This window comes from Tripterygium wilfordii, chromosome 4 (genome assembly GCF_013401445.1).
Source record: "Tripterygium wilfordii isolate XIE 37 chromosome 4, ASM1340144v1, whole genome shotgun sequence".
Lineage (NCBI taxonomy): Eukaryota > Viridiplantae > Streptophyta > Magnoliopsida > Celastrales > Celastraceae > Tripterygium > Tripterygium wilfordii.
In genome coordinates, this window is record NC_052235.1 from 6,193,001 (window position 1) to 6,209,579 (window position 16,579).

The following is a 16,579-nucleotide window of genomic DNA, read 5'->3' on the forward strand; positions in this document are numbered from 1 at the left end:
CAAGTGCCCTTTAAGAGCTTAAATTAGTATGTGTTTGTGTTAAGTATTGGAAGACAAGCCCATGTAAGCCAACGTCAATGACAAAATGTTACTAGGGCGGGGTTTAATATGAACCCTTATAGCCCTATGTCAAGTGGAGAGAAGCAGCTCCAAAAATTAAAGAAAGCTTATAAATACAAAATCACAATCATATGATACTCAATTACACAATCAAGATTTCCACATAAAATTTTGACGTAGACACTAACCCAATCCTCTTCCGACATTCCACACACAAACGTGGAAACTTGATCTTGATGCTGATATGGCAATTCCTGAGTGACGTGTCTGTTTGAAACTTGATGGTGATATGGCAATACCTGAGTGACGTGGCAACCAGTAATAGATCCACAACTTATTCCTAACAGTACGGCTAGCTTTAGACCGGTCTCCGACTCCGACTTCTATTCACCACATGTCCTATCATTCAACACGCGATTAGTTACTATTGCCACGTGTCCATCATGTAACGAAGGCCTTGATTCATACAACACGGAAGTAGCCTGCACACGCAAGCATCATATACCATCCACGTATGTATAAATTACCCGACCTCCTCACCTTCTTTGCGTACTTTCGTTTTGCCTCTCACGAGAATCACCTGATCGTCTCTATTTTCTTCTTCAAGATTGAAATCAAGATGATTGTGAAAGGTCTCAGACCGACTCAAGATCGAGTCTCCGAGCATGATCTGATCAAGAAGCTGGAGGAAGATCTGTCTTATTCTCCCAAGACAGTCATTGATTCTTGTGAATTCGGAGAATATAAGGGGGTGAAGATGTGGACGGAGGCTGAGGCGGATATGGAGAGCGGAGGATTATCTGAGGAGGTTGAGTCACCGAAATCAGTGGCGATGAGGGGGAGGAGAGGGAAGGTGCATAGTCAGGTGTTGAAAATCAGAGAGGAGGAATTGCATCTTGGAGAGGATATCGGAGAGGGACTCTATGGGAAGGATGGGATTGGTGCTGTAATTCGAGATTGCATCGATTATAACCATCATTATAATCGATCAGTGAGGAGGCCGGCGTTGGATGTTGTGAGTTTGTCAAGGCCGATCTTGCCTAGCTCGCCTCTCAGCGGCAAGACTCCCGTTAGGGCCTTGCACTGAAAATTATCTCCACCGAGGTTCGTTATCTGCTATGATCTTCGTTCAACAATTTCTTCTAGGTTTTTCTTTCATATTCTAATGTAGAGTCCTGCCTTTTCTTGGATATTATTTAGCTCTGAATCTTTTTTTTTTCTATTAAATCGTTTTCATTTGATCTTATTATCTTAAGCTTGGGAAGAGTAAAAGAAAGTCAGAGATTTACGTTTGTTTGAATTTTTTTTCACTACATTTGTTTTTCCTCTGTTTGGTTCCCGCTCAATTTCCTTCAAAGTCTTTATAAGATTTTTTTAATGGAGGTCTCGATAAGATCCTAACTGAAAGCGGGTGTAATTTTTGATCGGGTCATAATGAAACGGATCCGGATCCCTTTTTTTAGAGACCATTAATGTTTAATATTTTTATGTTTTGTTTGTTTTGGCAGGTCACAGGTGGCTACCATCAGCTGAAGTTAGGAACGAGTAGAGTTTTACAGCCTTGGCTTTTTTTTAAGTTTCTTCCTTAGAAGTTCAGGAATTAGGACCATGAGAGAGCGGGTTTTTTTGCAAAACTCTTCTTCTCTGTACAGTCTCAGCTAATTTGTAGACACTTTATAATCCATCGAATCTAGCTTTGGAATTCTCACCAATACCATCGATGATTATAATTGTTCCTTTTTGCTTGAAAATAGTGTTTGTTATGGTACTGGGCCTGTCCACGGTTGCCTCATTGGCCAAATGTGGGCCTATGAAACAATCAACGCCTAGTTTTCATTTGGACCGGGTTTAGAGGACTGGTTGTGTTGCTCCATAACCAGTTAACCACAAAGAAACTAAAAAATAAAGAAAGATCCAAGATTGGAAGGATTGAAAAATCAATAGGGAAAAATGATACATTTTGCTCGATGCAATAGATGAAGAACGACGACTGGACTGTGTCCTACAGCTTTTCTCAGAAATATGATCTAATTGAAACTGTTACAGACCAATCGAGTCCATTGGCAGAACACACTACATCAAAATAAAAATCAGTACTCTTCGCCTTCATCATCATCCTCCCCTTCACCAGACTCCAATCCAACTTCCTCATAATCCTTCTCCAGAGCAGCCAAGTCCTCCCTTGCCTCCGAAAACTCACCTTCCTCCATACCCTCACCAACATACCAATGCACAAAAGCCCTCTTCGCGTACATCAGATCAAATTTATGATCGATCCTCGAGAACACCTCAGCGACACTTGTTGAGTTCGAGATCATACAAACAGCCCTCTGAACCTTGGCCAAGTCACCTCCAGGAACAACAGTTGGAGGTTGATAATTGATTCCACATTTGAACCCAGTTGGGGACCAGTCCACGAATTGAATAGTCCTCTTAGTCTTGATTGTTGCCACAGCTGCATTCACATCTTTCGGAACCACATCTCCCCTGTACATCAAACAACAGGCCATGTATTTCCCATGTCGCGGATCACATTTTGCCATCATTGAAGAAGGCTCAAATGCGGTGTTGGTGATTTCAGACACTGAGAGTTGTTCATGGTAGGCCTTCTCTGCTGAAATTACAGGGGCGTATGAAGAGAGCATGAAGTGGATTCGAGGGTAAGGAACCAAATTTGTTTGGAACTCTGTTATGTCCACATTCAATGCTCCATCGAATCGCAGTGACGTGGTCAATGAAGAAATCACCTGACAGAAAAACCCAATTTCGAATTGAATTAGACATTGTAAAGCAAAATGATACACAACCCACAATTTCAATTCGATTCAAAATTGAGTGGTACCTGAGAAACCAGACGGTTGAGATTGGTGTAGGTGGGTCGTTCAATGTCGAGAGATCTACGACAGATATCGTAGATGGCCTCGTTATCAAGCAGCACGGTCACATCGGTGTGCTCTAGAAGAGAGTGAGTGGACAAGACACTGTTGTAAGGCTCCACAACAGATGTGGAAACTTGAGGGGAAGGATACACAGTGAAACCAAGCTTCGATTTTTTTCCATAATCGACTGATAGCCTCTCCAGCAACAGAGACCCCAAACCAGATCCAGTTCCACCTCCAACAGCATGAAAAACCAGAAAACCCTGAAGCCCAGTACAGTTATCTGCTAGCTTCCTGATCCTGTCCAGGCATAGATCCACAATTTCTTTCCCAACTGCCCCAAACACACAAAAAAAAAATCCCCAAATTGTTAATCAATTTTGAAACTAATTTAGCAGAACGAATAATCAATTTTCCAGATTATAAACCCTGATTTCTTACTTGTATAGTGGCCTCTGGCGAAATTGTTGGCAGCGTCTTCTTTGCCGCTGATGAGCTGTTCGGGGTGGAACAGCTGACGATATGCCCCGGTCCTGACCTCATCGATGACAGTCGGCTCCAGATCCAAGAACACGGCACGAGGAACATGTTTTCCTGCTCGGGTTTCACTGAAAAAGGTGTTGAAGGCATCGTCTCCACCGCCAACAGTTGTGTCACTGGGCATCTGCCCATCAGGCTGCAAAAACACAAAATCAAGTAAAATTAATTAGTACACAATAAATCACTGTAAAATAGAAAGGGATTAATTGAGAGTTTCTCTGCAGCAGGTGGGACTCACCTGGATTCCATGTTCAAGGCAGTAAAGCTCCCAACAAGCGTTGCCGACTTGGATTCCGGCTTGACCAATGTGGATTGAAATACACTCTCTCATTTTGATTGAGCTTAGATTAAGTGAAATTTGGAGAAGAATTTGTAGGAGAGAAGTGCAGGAGTATAAGGGAGAGAGGGTTAGTTGATAACCGTTTTTAACGGCTTAAAATATGGGATTAGAAATTTTTGAAATTTGAAAATTTTGAACGTTTTTCTGTCGGATCCAGCTAGTGTTCCCGTACGTTGTCGCAAATTTGAAAATTGAAATCTGAAATCGAAAAATGAAGAAATAAGGCTTGAAAGCTCATCTCATTTGGAGACAAAGCATGATATAATAAAACTTTAATTAAGCATCCGGTTTCCAAAGTGAGGATGATCACAGGGCCACCTTGTGCACATCATGTCACTCATCAGTACTGGACTCATAAAGCACCTGCATTTTGTCCGCTTAATTTGTCTACCAACGAAGTCTCGGGTCTTTAAAAAGATGTAATGGACAAATTATAAACTTACAAATTTTATGAATTTAGTAAGACATGTTTTAATTCGGTAAGCCCTGTTCTGTACCATCTGTTTTTAACTAACCAAGTGGGGGTTGAGTGGCTATTAATATGGATGGTATGGACTCTTGCCTGCTTTGATGGGTTGGGGTCCATGTTTGAACTGAGTTTGCAGTTTTCAAATAAGAATCCAATGGTCAAACTTGAGTCAGGCCTAATTCTCAGGCATTCAGACCCAATGAGGCAATGAGGGCCAAAGCCCTTCTGTTGTAGGAAAGCGGGCTGTAAGTTGATACTAGGGCCTGAGTAGTAATAAAGTGGGCTTTGGGAGTTTGAGCCCACTTATTTATTGCTAAGATGATCATTTTCTTATGATACGGAATTACAAAAACAAAAGTAAAAAAAACCAACATCATTACGATGAATTTGTGCTTTATTTATTTATTTATTTTTACATTTCTACTACATTTAGTACATAACAGTCGAACATGTGGTCTAGTGGTAGAGGTGCAATAATACATTTACATATCACAAGTTTAATTCCTAAAAACAACTTCATCTATTACGTGGGGACAAAGTCCGCTTATATTTTGATTGTTCCCGATGTTAGAATTTGGACCTTGGGGGAGCCTATGTTAATGGACCTAAACATGTGTGTGGTCTCAATACAAGTAATCGTAACCCACTTTGTCCAAAAGCCATGGCCCAAGGACTAGGGTCCAACAACTTGTATTTAAATCACATACACACATCATTTTTTCCCAATGTGGGACTTGGGTGGGTGAGCTCCAACACCCGACCCCGTCTGATGCTAAAACCTTGTGCACCAAAGTGTTTTATCTTTTTTACTACTTAATCAGTTGCTAAACATATGCAGCCAAAAAAAAAAAGAAGGTTTTTTCAATAAGTAGCATCAAAATTACTCCACATCTCCACCTAACATAAATCACATTATATATATATATATGTATGTTCCTTGACTAACCACCACAGTTTTCTTTTGTCAAATTCTCTCCTTATGAAACTTGTAGCTTTATTTAGAACAAAATAATGAAAAGCTCACTTCACCAACAGAAAAAGTAGTCTGGACTTTAAAACCATGCTTAATGCTTTGTCTAGATGATAGAAATAGATTTTACTTTACCCAAAAGAAAAAAAAAAGAAGCAGATTCACCTTTTGCTCTTTTTCAGGGTCAATTTTCACAGTTTTGTTGTAAAGGTCACAATCCTTTGAATTCCATTTAAAGATGCATCTCCATAACTTCCATTTGACTGTTTTTTTCCACTCCTCTTCCCATGCATGCATCAATCCCTATTAGTTGAGTGTATCTATAGTAGGACTGTTTGCAATATTATACAGTTGTAATCAGTGCCATCAAATTTGTTTATTAAAGTCAAAAAATAGACTGAGCCCCACACTAATATGCACTATCAACCGCTTATGATTAAAACTACAGGGACACTACAGTGATTTTTATTACAGAGACCCTTAACTCAAGATTGTTTTTTGGACAAGAAACACGACACACTCTCTCTCAAAATCTGATGATGACATGCTTGATTTGTTATTATTTGGACTCAACTGCCATAAAAAGGTCGGTGTGGCTGTTAATATTGACGTTTGACTAAAGCTTTCCTCTCTCTCCTGTCATTTTCCTATCTCTTTCTTTGTTTGTAAATCACCTTTTTCTATTTTTGAACATTTTCTATTATAACAAAGTTTCTTTCCCTCTAAAGTGAATTAAAAAATCTACCAAAAATACATCACACATAATTATTGGTTTTTTTTTTAACTACAGTTGAGAAAAATATTTCTCATTGGAAACGAATTTTGAGCACATATGTGTCTAACTCAGTCGATTACCAACCGAACCGCCTCTCGTTGATATTATTGGGTTTATTAACTTATTTACAATACTAGGAAAAAAAGTATAATTTAGTGTGGTTTATTGGTCCCATGGTATCTTAAGATTAAGCATGATTCTTGGGTTTAATAAGAAGCATGAGGGCTTCCATTAATTGACTCCTTAATTTTTTTTAAAAAATATCTATTATGAGCGAAAATTGAGGGATTGGAAAGAAAATTTTGTCTTAAGAAATTATTTCCACTCATAATTAAGCTCTTTCGAAAGCTCATTTTTGGTCAACACATTAACTGGAGTTTGAATGTTAGAAATTCAAACCACATATATTAATAAATATTATCCATTTTGGACCACAATCTACATGAATTTGTTTTTCTTGGCCGTCTTCGTGGTATTTAGGTCTAGAAAACGCGTTTATTGTGTGTGAGAGATGTTTGGTGTTTGTTTATATACCACCCGGTTGAGTTATGTAATCCAATGTGAGATAATAAGTCTTGACATTAGAGGCATTTGATCGGCAAACCCACGACTATATCTTATAAGTTTTAATAAATAAGTTTCGAAATCGTTGAACGAAATAAGTGAATGTCGCTACCAAAATAGTGACCCCATAACATTGCAAGATCAGGAGTGCAAGGTTTGTCATTTTTATGATTAAGGCAGTCAACTGTCAAATTTTTGGTTTCCATTGTTAGTTAAAGTGTAATTTCTGAAGATAAAAGCAATATATATTGATAGAGATATATCTCTATATATGTATATATGCATTTAGTTTGTAAACAAAGACATGGATTTACGACATGTTGGATGCTTAAAAGCACAATTAGTGTCTTAATTAAACAAGATTTAAACAAATCAAATCAAGGATTGAACTTGTCGGGGGACTTATAATCACGTCCAAAATTATATTTCAGATACCAACACAACCTAATCAAATAATGTTTGAATTATACATGACATAAAAACACTAGCCTGATAAGCAAATATATACTAAGAAGATATGAAGTCACGATAATTGATTTTTTTTTTCTAATATTTTCTAGAATTGTCCATTAAGAAACAAGATTATGTGTCCATTTTGGGTTGAAAAGTTGTCTGAAAAAAGAAACTAGATTTATGGGTTTTCAAGTTAATAGAAAAAAAAGGGATATGTAAATATATTATCTTTCAAGTGGGGACAATTCATAAGACGTCATGAATAAGGAATGAGTCTCCATAGACAAGGTGAAAGAAAATGTCGGATGGTGATTTAATTTGGTCTCATAAAAGCCTAGCTATTGATTTGTATGTTAGCTAGGATCGAGCCTAGCTTAACAATTTTCTTTAATTGTCATTTCAATTGATAGGTCATATATACAAAGAATATGAAGAAAAACTATAGTTATTAAATGTTGCATATAGCTAATGAAAGTCTTTATACCTTCCGACAAATTGAGTTGGACTCTGGATAAATTTACAGCGAAGACGAAAGGTTTCATCAACGCCCCTCCACACTAATAATAATTTCTCCATTTAGGACCAAAACACACTTTAATTTTGTCTTTCCAAACCCACTCCAGTCCATACTAGCACGTACAAGATATGGGAAAATAGTTTCTTACTAATTAGGAAATTTGGTCTCAAATATATTAAGCACGAAGTTGCCACATCTAATATCACATATTTTAAGTATATTTTGACTCAAGGGATTAGTTGGACGATAAGTCATCGATGTGCAAAATCATTAGTTTAAATCTCTACTCATTCCAATTTTCTTTGACATACCGAAAGAAAACCCTACCAACATTCATCGAGTCATAGTGAATGTGTTCACATGGACTAACATGTAAGAACTATATCTAACTAATTAGGTAGAGTAAATGATAAGTAGTGGTCAAACTTACTCTCTAAATAGTTGCTAGGGTTCAAAGAGTTGATCATGAACCATGCTATATATCTTTCTGTAAAGTTAATTTCATGTCCCTTCAATCTTGGAAGTTTGAATTAATGGTAGTCTTTTTTTCACAAAAACATACAACAATCTCCATTTGACAATAAAACACAAAGATGAAGATACTAGAGATAGACCACAACAAGAAGTCTAAATAGTCAGGCTGTTTAATTAATTCCACTATTTTTATATCTTCTCCATGCCAAACCTTACCACAATTTTTTTTTTTTTGAAATATCACTTAGAAATATAGTTCATATTCGAATTGAAGTTTGGACACACAGATGTTTAACCCAATCAATTGTCAACCGAGCCATCTCTTGTTGGTTTACCACATTATTATTATTATTATTATTGTTATATATATATATATATAGGTGCATCAAAGACTCTAAGAATAATTCTCTATAATAACTCAAGAACGTTGTAGTACTTGTTAGTGAAAATCAAATATAGTTTTGTGATTAACTTAACTATGAAGTAAATATAGAAACATCGATGAAAGGTGTGGGTCGTGAATATTATTGGAGTAGCACGTGACACTGCTTGACAAAAGCATGAGATTTTATTGTGGTAGCACGTGACACTGCATGACACGCCACGTGTCATGTCGTGTAAGCTAGGGAAAATGCATGTGAGGACTTCCAACATTTGACAATCGATCAATCTATTGCTGCATAACTCACGTAGTTATGTCCGTGGTACAAGGAAACACATTAAAAAACAATTAACGTAAAAAGAGATACGAGAAGATTTTTTGCTTGCTAAACCATACATACATGTCGGTTATTTTAAAAATATGATTAAATTTCAACGGGAGACCTAAAGTCACACATGCCTTAATAAGGAATAACATTTCTTTGGGTTATTGTGACGAGTTTGAATACCAATTCAACGGTCTACATTTAATACCGGACATTAGTCTAGTAAATAGAGGATCGGACATCTCCTCAATCCAACGTATATGAGGTAAAATTAAAAAGTTACACTATTGTGATGGTGCATGAAATTGAGTGAAGAAGGTTGATTGGAGAGGGGGATTTTCAGTGTGTCCTATGAATCTATCGTCACATGGTGTTGTACATTGAGACATACAACATGAAGGCCCACTTTGTTAACTTAAAAACAAACACTTGTCTCTTAAGTCACTTGAGATCATACCTCGACTTGGGAACACACAGTCACACTAAGAGGGTCCCCTTACTCGCAAAACCTCATATTTTTTAAAAAAATATCATTGTTGTAGTAACTCAAATCTATGTAAATACCATACGATATTTATTATTTTTTAAAAGGACTCTGACATTTTTACAGATTTTGCTCAGAGCTTTCGAAAACTCAGGCACACCATTGAGTAGTAATAAAGTCTTATCTCTCTTAAAAACCAAAGCCCTTGCTTTCTCCAATGGACTTGTCTACTTCACATCCAACATCACTGTCTGTGTAATTTGTACTTTCTCTCTCTTCTCTCTCTCCTACTCTTTGTGGTCCTTCACTAGCCTCTCTTTATAACTCTCTTATCACTTTCTCCAATTCTTCATCTCTCCCTCCCTCCCTCCCTCCCTCCCTCCCTCCCTCCCTCCTTCCATTTATATCTAACACTTCCACTATACTTCCTTCCTCTTATATACACAATTCATTGCTCTCAAATTAACTACTCAAGAGAGAGAGACATATATAGAGAGAAACAAGCCATTGATCAAGAATGTCTAGCAGAAGATCAGGGCAGCAATCTGGGGTTTCAAGGATCAGTGATGATCAGATCGTTGAACTTGTTTCCAAGTTAAGGCAATTCCTCCCTGAGATTCAACAAAGGCGCTCCCATAAGGTAGGGTTACGGTAGACTAATTCACAGGCATGGCATGGAAACATGCAGCATGGTGCATGAAAAGTGCTAAGTTTGACAATTGAGCCTGAAATCAAGGCACATATCTTCATATATGTGTCATATTGACCTCCAAAGTCTTATTAGTTGGACAATATATACATATACAGACAAATAGTAAGATAGTTACATGTATATATGCATGTATAGTTGAAGAGAAAGTGACTTATTGTTTGCGTGTGTAATGTAGGTTTCAGCTTCAAAGGTGTTGCAGGAGACCTGCAACTATATAAGGAACTTGCACAGGGAGGTCGACGACTTAAGCGAGCGATTGTCGCAGCTTTTGGCTACAATTGATGCCGATAGTCCTGAAGCTGCCATTATCAGGGGTTTAATTATGTAATAAATAATTATTTTTCTTAATCTATATTATTATATATTAATTAACTAGCTTGCCCTAGCTTGTACTATTTCCCTTATTTTATTATGAAATCTTAGTTAGGTTTTGGTCACTATAGACCAAACTGGGTGATAGATTATTTAATGTAATTAGTTAAGTTTGCTTGTGCTAGCAAAGCCTCCTGTTATAATTCTGATGTTTTTAGTTTTTTATAATAATAATAATAATAATACGAAATTGATCGAGGTGAAAAATATATGTGGGACTTAATTAAGTAATTAATTATGAGAATATTTTTTCTATTTTTTTTTGGTTAATAGTGTCAAAATCAGAAAATATGTTGACTTGGGAGGATTTGTCGGCAAGTCGGGATCAATGGCATAATGTCAGCATGAAAAGCCTCTCAATGATCATTAGATAGTGATTTGATTGAATATTAAAAACAATGTTAACCAGTCAAAAATATATATCAATAAAGGTATACACCGTCATTTTATTTAATTATTAATTAATAATAATTTGATAAATATTTATGATGGTTAGGATCAAGCCTTTTCTTGCAACTCCGCGGCGTGAAGATATACAATTCCAAATAATATTTGATGTGATTTAATCCTAACCATCACAAATTATTAAAGATGTCAAATGAGTCGGGGTTCAGTTTACTGTTAAAATGTGCCATGAATTTTTTAAATGGCTTATCATCATGTGGATGTCAAATGCATCTTTAGTTTTAGGGATTTGTTCAGGGTGTATGAATTGTTTGCCATTACAATCAGTTGGCATAATATTCACGGCTAATTCTAATTTTCGCTTTTTCATGTAATGGTCACTATCCCCCACATATATCATATACCCCCCCCCCACATGTATCTAGCTGCTGTCATGTTTGTTATTTTTTTTTTATATAACTCGAGAAATCCCTAGCCCAAAACGGCCACTTTGTGATCCCTGAATTAGGTCCAAACCCCTCAGGCCACACTTTCCTAATGCGACGAGTCTCATTGGGCCATGTCCTAAGCATGGGCCGGTCCTTATCACTGAAATATATGTTTGTAACTGGAATTGAACATTTGATACATATATGCTAATTAACAAATAAAAAAGAATTAAATTATTTTCATTACATGCGTAACTTGTATACAGTTTATTAGTTATCACTTGGTCGATGAGCTAATGATAAGTAAACTCCCGAAATTGTTTTCATTGAGAGGCTTCACTCGCTTGATGATGTTGTGTAGCAATTCGTAACTTGGTGACACTAAATATACGTAAACCCTTCAGCATTCAAAATCTCCTCGGTGAAGATAAAGATCGAGTGAATCTTTTAGATTACAAAACATATATAACTTCACCATTTTTAGGCTTTTTCTTCAAGAAAGACAGTTTCCTTTAGATTTCTCTCTTAGTAAAATTATAAACTTTGTGACGGTGCAATAAGCTCGCCACGAAGAAGCTCGGGTACATTCCTAGCATTTATTATTAAAAGAAAATTTTACCAAATTCAAAATCATAATCGTCAATGTGCCAGCGACTATGGGCCAATTCAAAATTGTCTCATTCTGACTCGTGTCAGTAACCATTTAGACAACTTCTAGGACAAATTCGAACTCGGGGAGAAACAAACCGAATTGGAAATGGATATTTGATCTTTTTGGTAAAGCCTCAGTCTGTAATATATGCTTCATGTTCACCAGCAAATTGTGATTGGGTTTGAGAGAATTTAGACTGTGTCTCATTTCCCTCCTACTTTTGCAACAAGAGGAGATCAATCAAGTCACACAAATCACAAAATAAATACAATCTTTATTCATTCAGAGTCTCTAAACCAGAAAACAAAAACACCATGCTTTGAGGAGGGGAAAAAAACCAACAGCATTTGATAAGAAATGCCTTCAAATGAGCTCTTCACTGGAGATAATCATCAACAAACAAATGAGCCTCGGGTGTCATTCTTGCAGAGAACAAACCAAGCGAAATATCTGACGGTAGCATCCCGTAAATGTCGACAACCTGACGAGAGCACCATGAGTAATGCAGGAAACAAAAGGGGGGAATTAACACACACAAAAAGAAAAAAAAAAAGTAATCAAAAACTAACCGAGACTGGTTGAAATAATAATACAAAGACAAACCTGATCCTCGTAACCTGTTGTTAAAAGCCTTTCACCAGCCTCATCCAACAAAAACATTTTTATATAATCAGGGCGAAGGTACTTCCTACGCATCATGTCTAACACACGACCAGGAGTACCAACAACAACATGGATACCGGCTTGAAGAATGCATTGATCCTTCCTAACACTTGTACCACCAACGCAAGCACGAACCTTAACAACAGGAAAATATTTTTCTTCCCGCATTACTTCTTCAATCTGTCGTGCGACTTCTCTGGTGTGTGCCAAAACCAAGACTTGGCATTGAACCAAACCATAATCAAGAATCCGCAAAATGCCCGAGCATAAAGTCGCAGTTTTCTCGGTTCCAGATTGGCCCCGCTGAATATCATAAAGACTGTCGCAGAATGAAGCAATTTCTCTTTGCTGGGATTTAGAAGCTAGCTCATGAACTTCAAAGATAATTAAGATTAAAATGATTATCATATCTCGTTAAGAATACAAAAGAACAAGAATTTTGTGATAGCAAAGTCGAACGTTAACATAAAAGCAAAATTCTTAGATAAGGATCTTCATAATGACCACATGCTTTGCTTAAACATAACATATCTAATCTTAGCATACTAATGAAGGCATCAAATTCAGCATTTAGGCACAACTACGGGATAATATTAGAGAACACAGTGAAGGGAAGACATTCTATACATACCCCTATCACCCAAGGTGTCCCTTAAAAGCTCCATGATGTCAAAATAGTTCACATTATTAGATTTGACCACATCATTAGAGGTGATGAAATCTTGTCCATCACATGCGAGACTGCGGTAAAGGATTTTTCCAAATCATGATCAGTTCACGTCAAAGAAGTGAAAAAGGCCAAACAGAAGTGGATGAACTAGAGAGGGGGAGGGTGGCAGTAAAAAAAAAAAACAAGAAACTCACGGTTCCTTCATTCTGCTATCAAATTGTGATCCATCCTTTGCCAATCCTGCCATGACTGACATTGAAAAGCACGGATCAGTTGAACTGTTAAAAGAAATACCGATAAATTGTGCGCCTTCAAAAGCACTAGATAAGAAAAGACACATACATTATTTCAATGTTTTGTAAGTTGACAGACAAAGAGGACAATAGAAACCAAGCATCAAGCACAAAGTTAATCCAGTAACAGCAACAAACAAGTACCACAGTTTACATGGTTCCAATCATAATTTTTTCCTTCTCCATCAAAAACAAGAGGAAAAAGAGAGAAGATCATCTTTCTTTACTTGATACCACTTTGCCTACTCCAAATGTCACCACATTAAACTAAGCACCAGAAATAATGCTTTTGTCTTAACAGCTGTGAAACAAATTAACATATTCTGAGAATCCACATCCGTGTACAGTAAAAATCAACCAATAGGAGACATCGACTCGATTTGAAACAAACAAGGACTCATCTATGAACCTAAGAAGAACAAAAAAACTGAAACTTTTGCTCTATACGTCGAATCAGCTAAAAACTACTTGCAAATCCAAATAGAACAGAGTATGAAAAAACTAAAACAGAGGAAATAAAAAAAAAACTGAATCTTTTCTGCTATACTTCCAATTAGCTAAAAACTACTTGCAAATCTAAATAGATAGAACAGAGTAGAAGAACACTAAAACAGAAGGAAAAAAAAAAAAAACAACATGGCAACAACGAATCAGGCAACCAAAACAAAGATCCTCAAAAGATCAGATCACAAGCATTAACGAAATTTAAAACATATATCAAAGAGACATCAAATTAAGTTACACCCAACCAAGCAGCAATCAGCTCTATCACATATAAAGGCAAAAACAGAGAGATAGAAGACCCGATATGATAGGTTAAGAGTGTAAAAATTAATAGACACTATACTTACGTGGTTCGTCGATAATGTGCCTACATATATGGAGTTGCAAAGATTTTCACTAAAAAGTACAACATATAACTTTAGAATTACATCCCCACTTTTCAATTTATACAGATTGAAATATGTGATTTTAGTATTTTAGGAAACTTATTGTTTGTGAATCATTTAGTATTATTTGTTAGAAGTCAAATATCTTTTTTAGTAGAAGTAATTTTATTTATTTATAACTAAGATTTGTTTCCCGTTAAAAGTCTTTTTTTAGTAGAAGTAATTTTATTTATTTATAACTAAGATTTGTTTCCCGTTAAAAAGTGTTTAGGGTGTTTAGGGTTTGATTAGGTTTCCTTTAGTTTACTTTTTAAGGTTACAACCTTCATTAAGGAATTTCAATTTTGATTTTATAAAAATTAAGAAATAGTAGTCTTTTCCCAATTCTTTGATATTCATTCGAATTAATACAATATTGAAGCCTTCAATCTGGTAGCCTTAAATTTCTCTCAAAGCATCTAACTTGTGGTGGGCCAAAAATATGGTAGCCTCCCTGTGCATATTGGATCGAAGCTCAAGCTCACTAACTTGGAGATATATGGTGAATTTTATGCAGAGAGCTTTGGAGGCAGAAACAGAAAAGCACCTTATAAGCAATTCCAATTAATTTTAAAGTGGAACAATGAAATTGTATACTTTCGACTGTGCTGGAAGGAACTTTAAACTTTTAAAGCAACAAGTAGGCTATATGGTCTGAGAACAATTTTAGTGACTCATATGCATAGTAAATGCCACAGATCTGATTTGCCGCTTGTTGTTTCTGCTGTAACTAAAAGATCTTGGTTATGTCTTGTTGTTTCTGTCTGTAACTAAAAGATCTTGGTTATGTCTTATCGCTGATTACATTTTCTTATACTGAGATGTTGTTATCATCATAACAGGTCACTCTTGTCAAGCAGCTTGTTTCTAGCCCTGGAGAAGCAGTAACCATGACTCAAGAAGTCGTCGAAACAATGATCGCGAAGGGATACGTTTTGGGAAAAGATGCATTAATTAAAGGCCAAAGCTTTTGATGATTCCCATCATGTCTCTGCCACTGCAGCAGCCAAGGTTGCTGAGTTTAGCAAGAAAATCGGCCTCACAGATAAGATAAATTCTCATATGGAAACTCTCAAAACCGTTGATGAGAAATATCATGTCTCAGAAATCACCAAGTCAGCTGCATCCATTACTGGGACGGCAGCAATAGTAACTGGAAGCACAGCTGCCGCTGCTGCTAATGCTTTCATCAACAGCCGGTTCTTTGCTGATGGAGCTCTTTGGGTTTCAGATGTTTTGATTCATGCAGCCAAAGTTGCAGCTGATATCGGAACACCCTAAGGAATAGGTGAAATTTGCAGTCTACTTGAACAACAGTATTGTATGTGTCATGCTGTTCTTTTTGTGCGGAATAATTGGTCTTCTGTTGATTAGTCTTGCAAGTTAAACGATGATTCATAGTGTTGCATTCTGTGGACTGTGAATGTTTAAATGTTTAGCACGTCTCACAAAAACGCAGTGGCATTGATGCAATCTATAGATATAGTGATATGCACAGGTTTTACTTGATGCCCTTGTATTAGTTGCCTAAGTTTTGTGGAGTGCATAACTGTCGACGTCTCAACTGATCTCTACTTTTATTACTCCTGCCAACTTCAAAACAATACAAATCTCTTTCTTCATCCTTGACCAACCAACTACTTCCAACCAGGCTTTTAATGGCTGCCTTTACAGCACATCAACTTCGTGATGTGTGCATAAAATGTCACCTATCTGATTGAGATCCTGTAAGAGTCCGCAATTCGGTACTAGAAATACTTTATCCGTTTTAACCAGCTCATACTTACCCCTATGATTTTGTCTTTGGTCTAACATCAGTCCATATTAGTTTGAACTTAGATACTGCTCAACAACTCGTCCAACACTACTAAACTTGACGATGGAGATATTTGTGGTCTCGTCCACTTAAGCGGGGTATTACAATATCTTCCCCTAAGACGTGATCCACACAAAGCCATAGCATCTTTTGAACCCAGTTGCTTCTTCTATAAATTAAGCCTTAAACAATACGAATTACTGATTCAATAATTGCAAAACATTATACACAGAGCACCTAACACAAGGTGTTCGATTCACCACCCCTTTAATATGTGGATGTTGATGCTGAAAGGGCCTTATGCATCAACAGTTTCAACCCTCCTCAACCACTGAAACTTGTTTGTTGTAGAATTTATGGGATCATCAATATAATACAAAAGCTATTGATCCATTATTAGCACACAA

At 36.6% G+C, this 16,579-nt stretch overlaps 4 protein-coding genes and 1 pseudogene across 4 annotated transcripts; 3 read left to right on the plus strand and 2 right to left on the minus strand.

The window, feature by feature from the left end:
- Positions 1-574: 574 nt before the first annotated feature.
- Positions 575-1,828, plus strand: LOC119996854. The gene is made up of 2 exons (XM_038843641.1): positions 575-1,164; positions 1,569-1,828. Exon 1 carries the CDS (start codon positions 575-577, stop codon positions 1,145-1,147), a length of 573 nt encoding a protein of 190 aa, XP_038699569.1. The 3' UTR covers positions 1,148-1,164; positions 1,569-1,828.
- A 135-nt stretch (positions 1,829-1,963) lies between these two features.
- On the minus strand, positions 1,964-3,967 carry LOC119997303 (tubulin alpha-1 chain-like). Its single transcript, XM_038844217.1, has 4 exons — positions 3,718-3,967; positions 3,381-3,615; positions 2,903-3,273; positions 1,964-2,807 (listed from the first exon to the last, which is right to left on the minus strand). Exons 1-4 carry the CDS (start codon positions 3,808-3,810, stop codon positions 2,151-2,153), a joined length of 1,356 nt encoding a protein of 451 aa, XP_038700145.1. The 5' UTR covers positions 3,811-3,967; the 3' UTR covers positions 1,964-2,150.
- Positions 3,968-9,643: 5,676 nt separating this feature from the next.
- On the plus strand, positions 9,644-10,512 carry LOC119997909 (transcription factor PRE5-like). The gene is made up of 2 exons (XM_038845139.1): positions 9,644-9,872; positions 10,120-10,512. Exons 1-2 carry the CDS (start codon positions 9,750-9,752, stop codon positions 10,270-10,272), a joined length of 276 nt encoding a protein of 91 aa, XP_038701067.1. The 5' UTR covers positions 9,644-9,749; the 3' UTR covers positions 10,273-10,512.
- A 1,650-nt stretch (positions 10,513-12,162) lies between these two features.
- LOC119997882 (eukaryotic initiation factor 4A-8-like) lies at positions 12,163-13,394 on the minus strand. The gene is made up of 4 exons (XM_038845110.1): positions 13,329-13,394; positions 13,096-13,205; positions 12,405-12,838; positions 12,163-12,282 (listed from the first exon to the last, which is right to left on the minus strand). Exons 1-4 carry the CDS (start codon positions 13,388-13,390, stop codon positions 12,178-12,180), a joined length of 711 nt encoding a protein of 236 aa, XP_038701038.1. The 5' UTR covers positions 13,391-13,394; the 3' UTR covers positions 12,163-12,177.
- A 1,545-nt stretch (positions 13,395-14,939) lies between these two features.
- On the plus strand, positions 14,940-15,637 carry LOC119996855 (annotated as a pseudogene).
- The last annotated feature ends 942 nt before the right edge of the window (positions 15,638-16,579 follow it).

Coding starts and splice junctions, on each gene's coding strand:
- LOC119997909 (XM_038845139.1), top strand. CDS start 9,750: ATGTCTAGCAGAAGATCAGGGCAGCAATCTGGGGTTTCAAGGATCAGT. Junction 9,873..10,119: donor AACAAAGGCGCTCCCATAAG/GTAGGGTTACGG, acceptor TGTGTAATGTAG/GTTTCAGCTTCAAAGGTGTT.
- LOC119997882 (XM_038845110.1), bottom strand. CDS start 13,390: ATGTCAGTCATGGCAGGATTGGCAAAGGATGGATCACAATTTGATAGC. Junction 13,206..13,328: donor GATAGCAGAATGAAGGAACC/GTGAGTTTCTTG, acceptor CCTTTACCGCAG/TCTCGCATGTGATGGACAAG. Junction 12,839..13,095: donor GGACACCTTGGGTGATAGGG/GTATGTATAGAA, acceptor TTATCTTTGAAG/TTCATGAGCTAGCTTCTAAA.
- LOC119996854 (XM_038843641.1), top strand. CDS start 575: ATGTATAAATTACCCGACCTCCTCACCTTCTTTGCGTACTTTCGTTTT.
- LOC119997303 (XM_038844217.1), bottom strand. CDS start 3,810: ATGAGAGAGTGTATTTCAATCCACATTGGTCAAGCCGGAATCCAAGTC. Junction 3,616..3,717: donor GCCTTGAACATGGAATCCAG/GTGAGTCCCACC, acceptor GTGTTTTTGCAG/CCTGATGGGCAGATGCCCAG. Junction 2,808..2,902: donor TCAACCGTCTGGTTTCTCAG/GTACCACTCAAT, acceptor TTTTTCTGTCAG/GTGATTTCTTCATTGACCAC.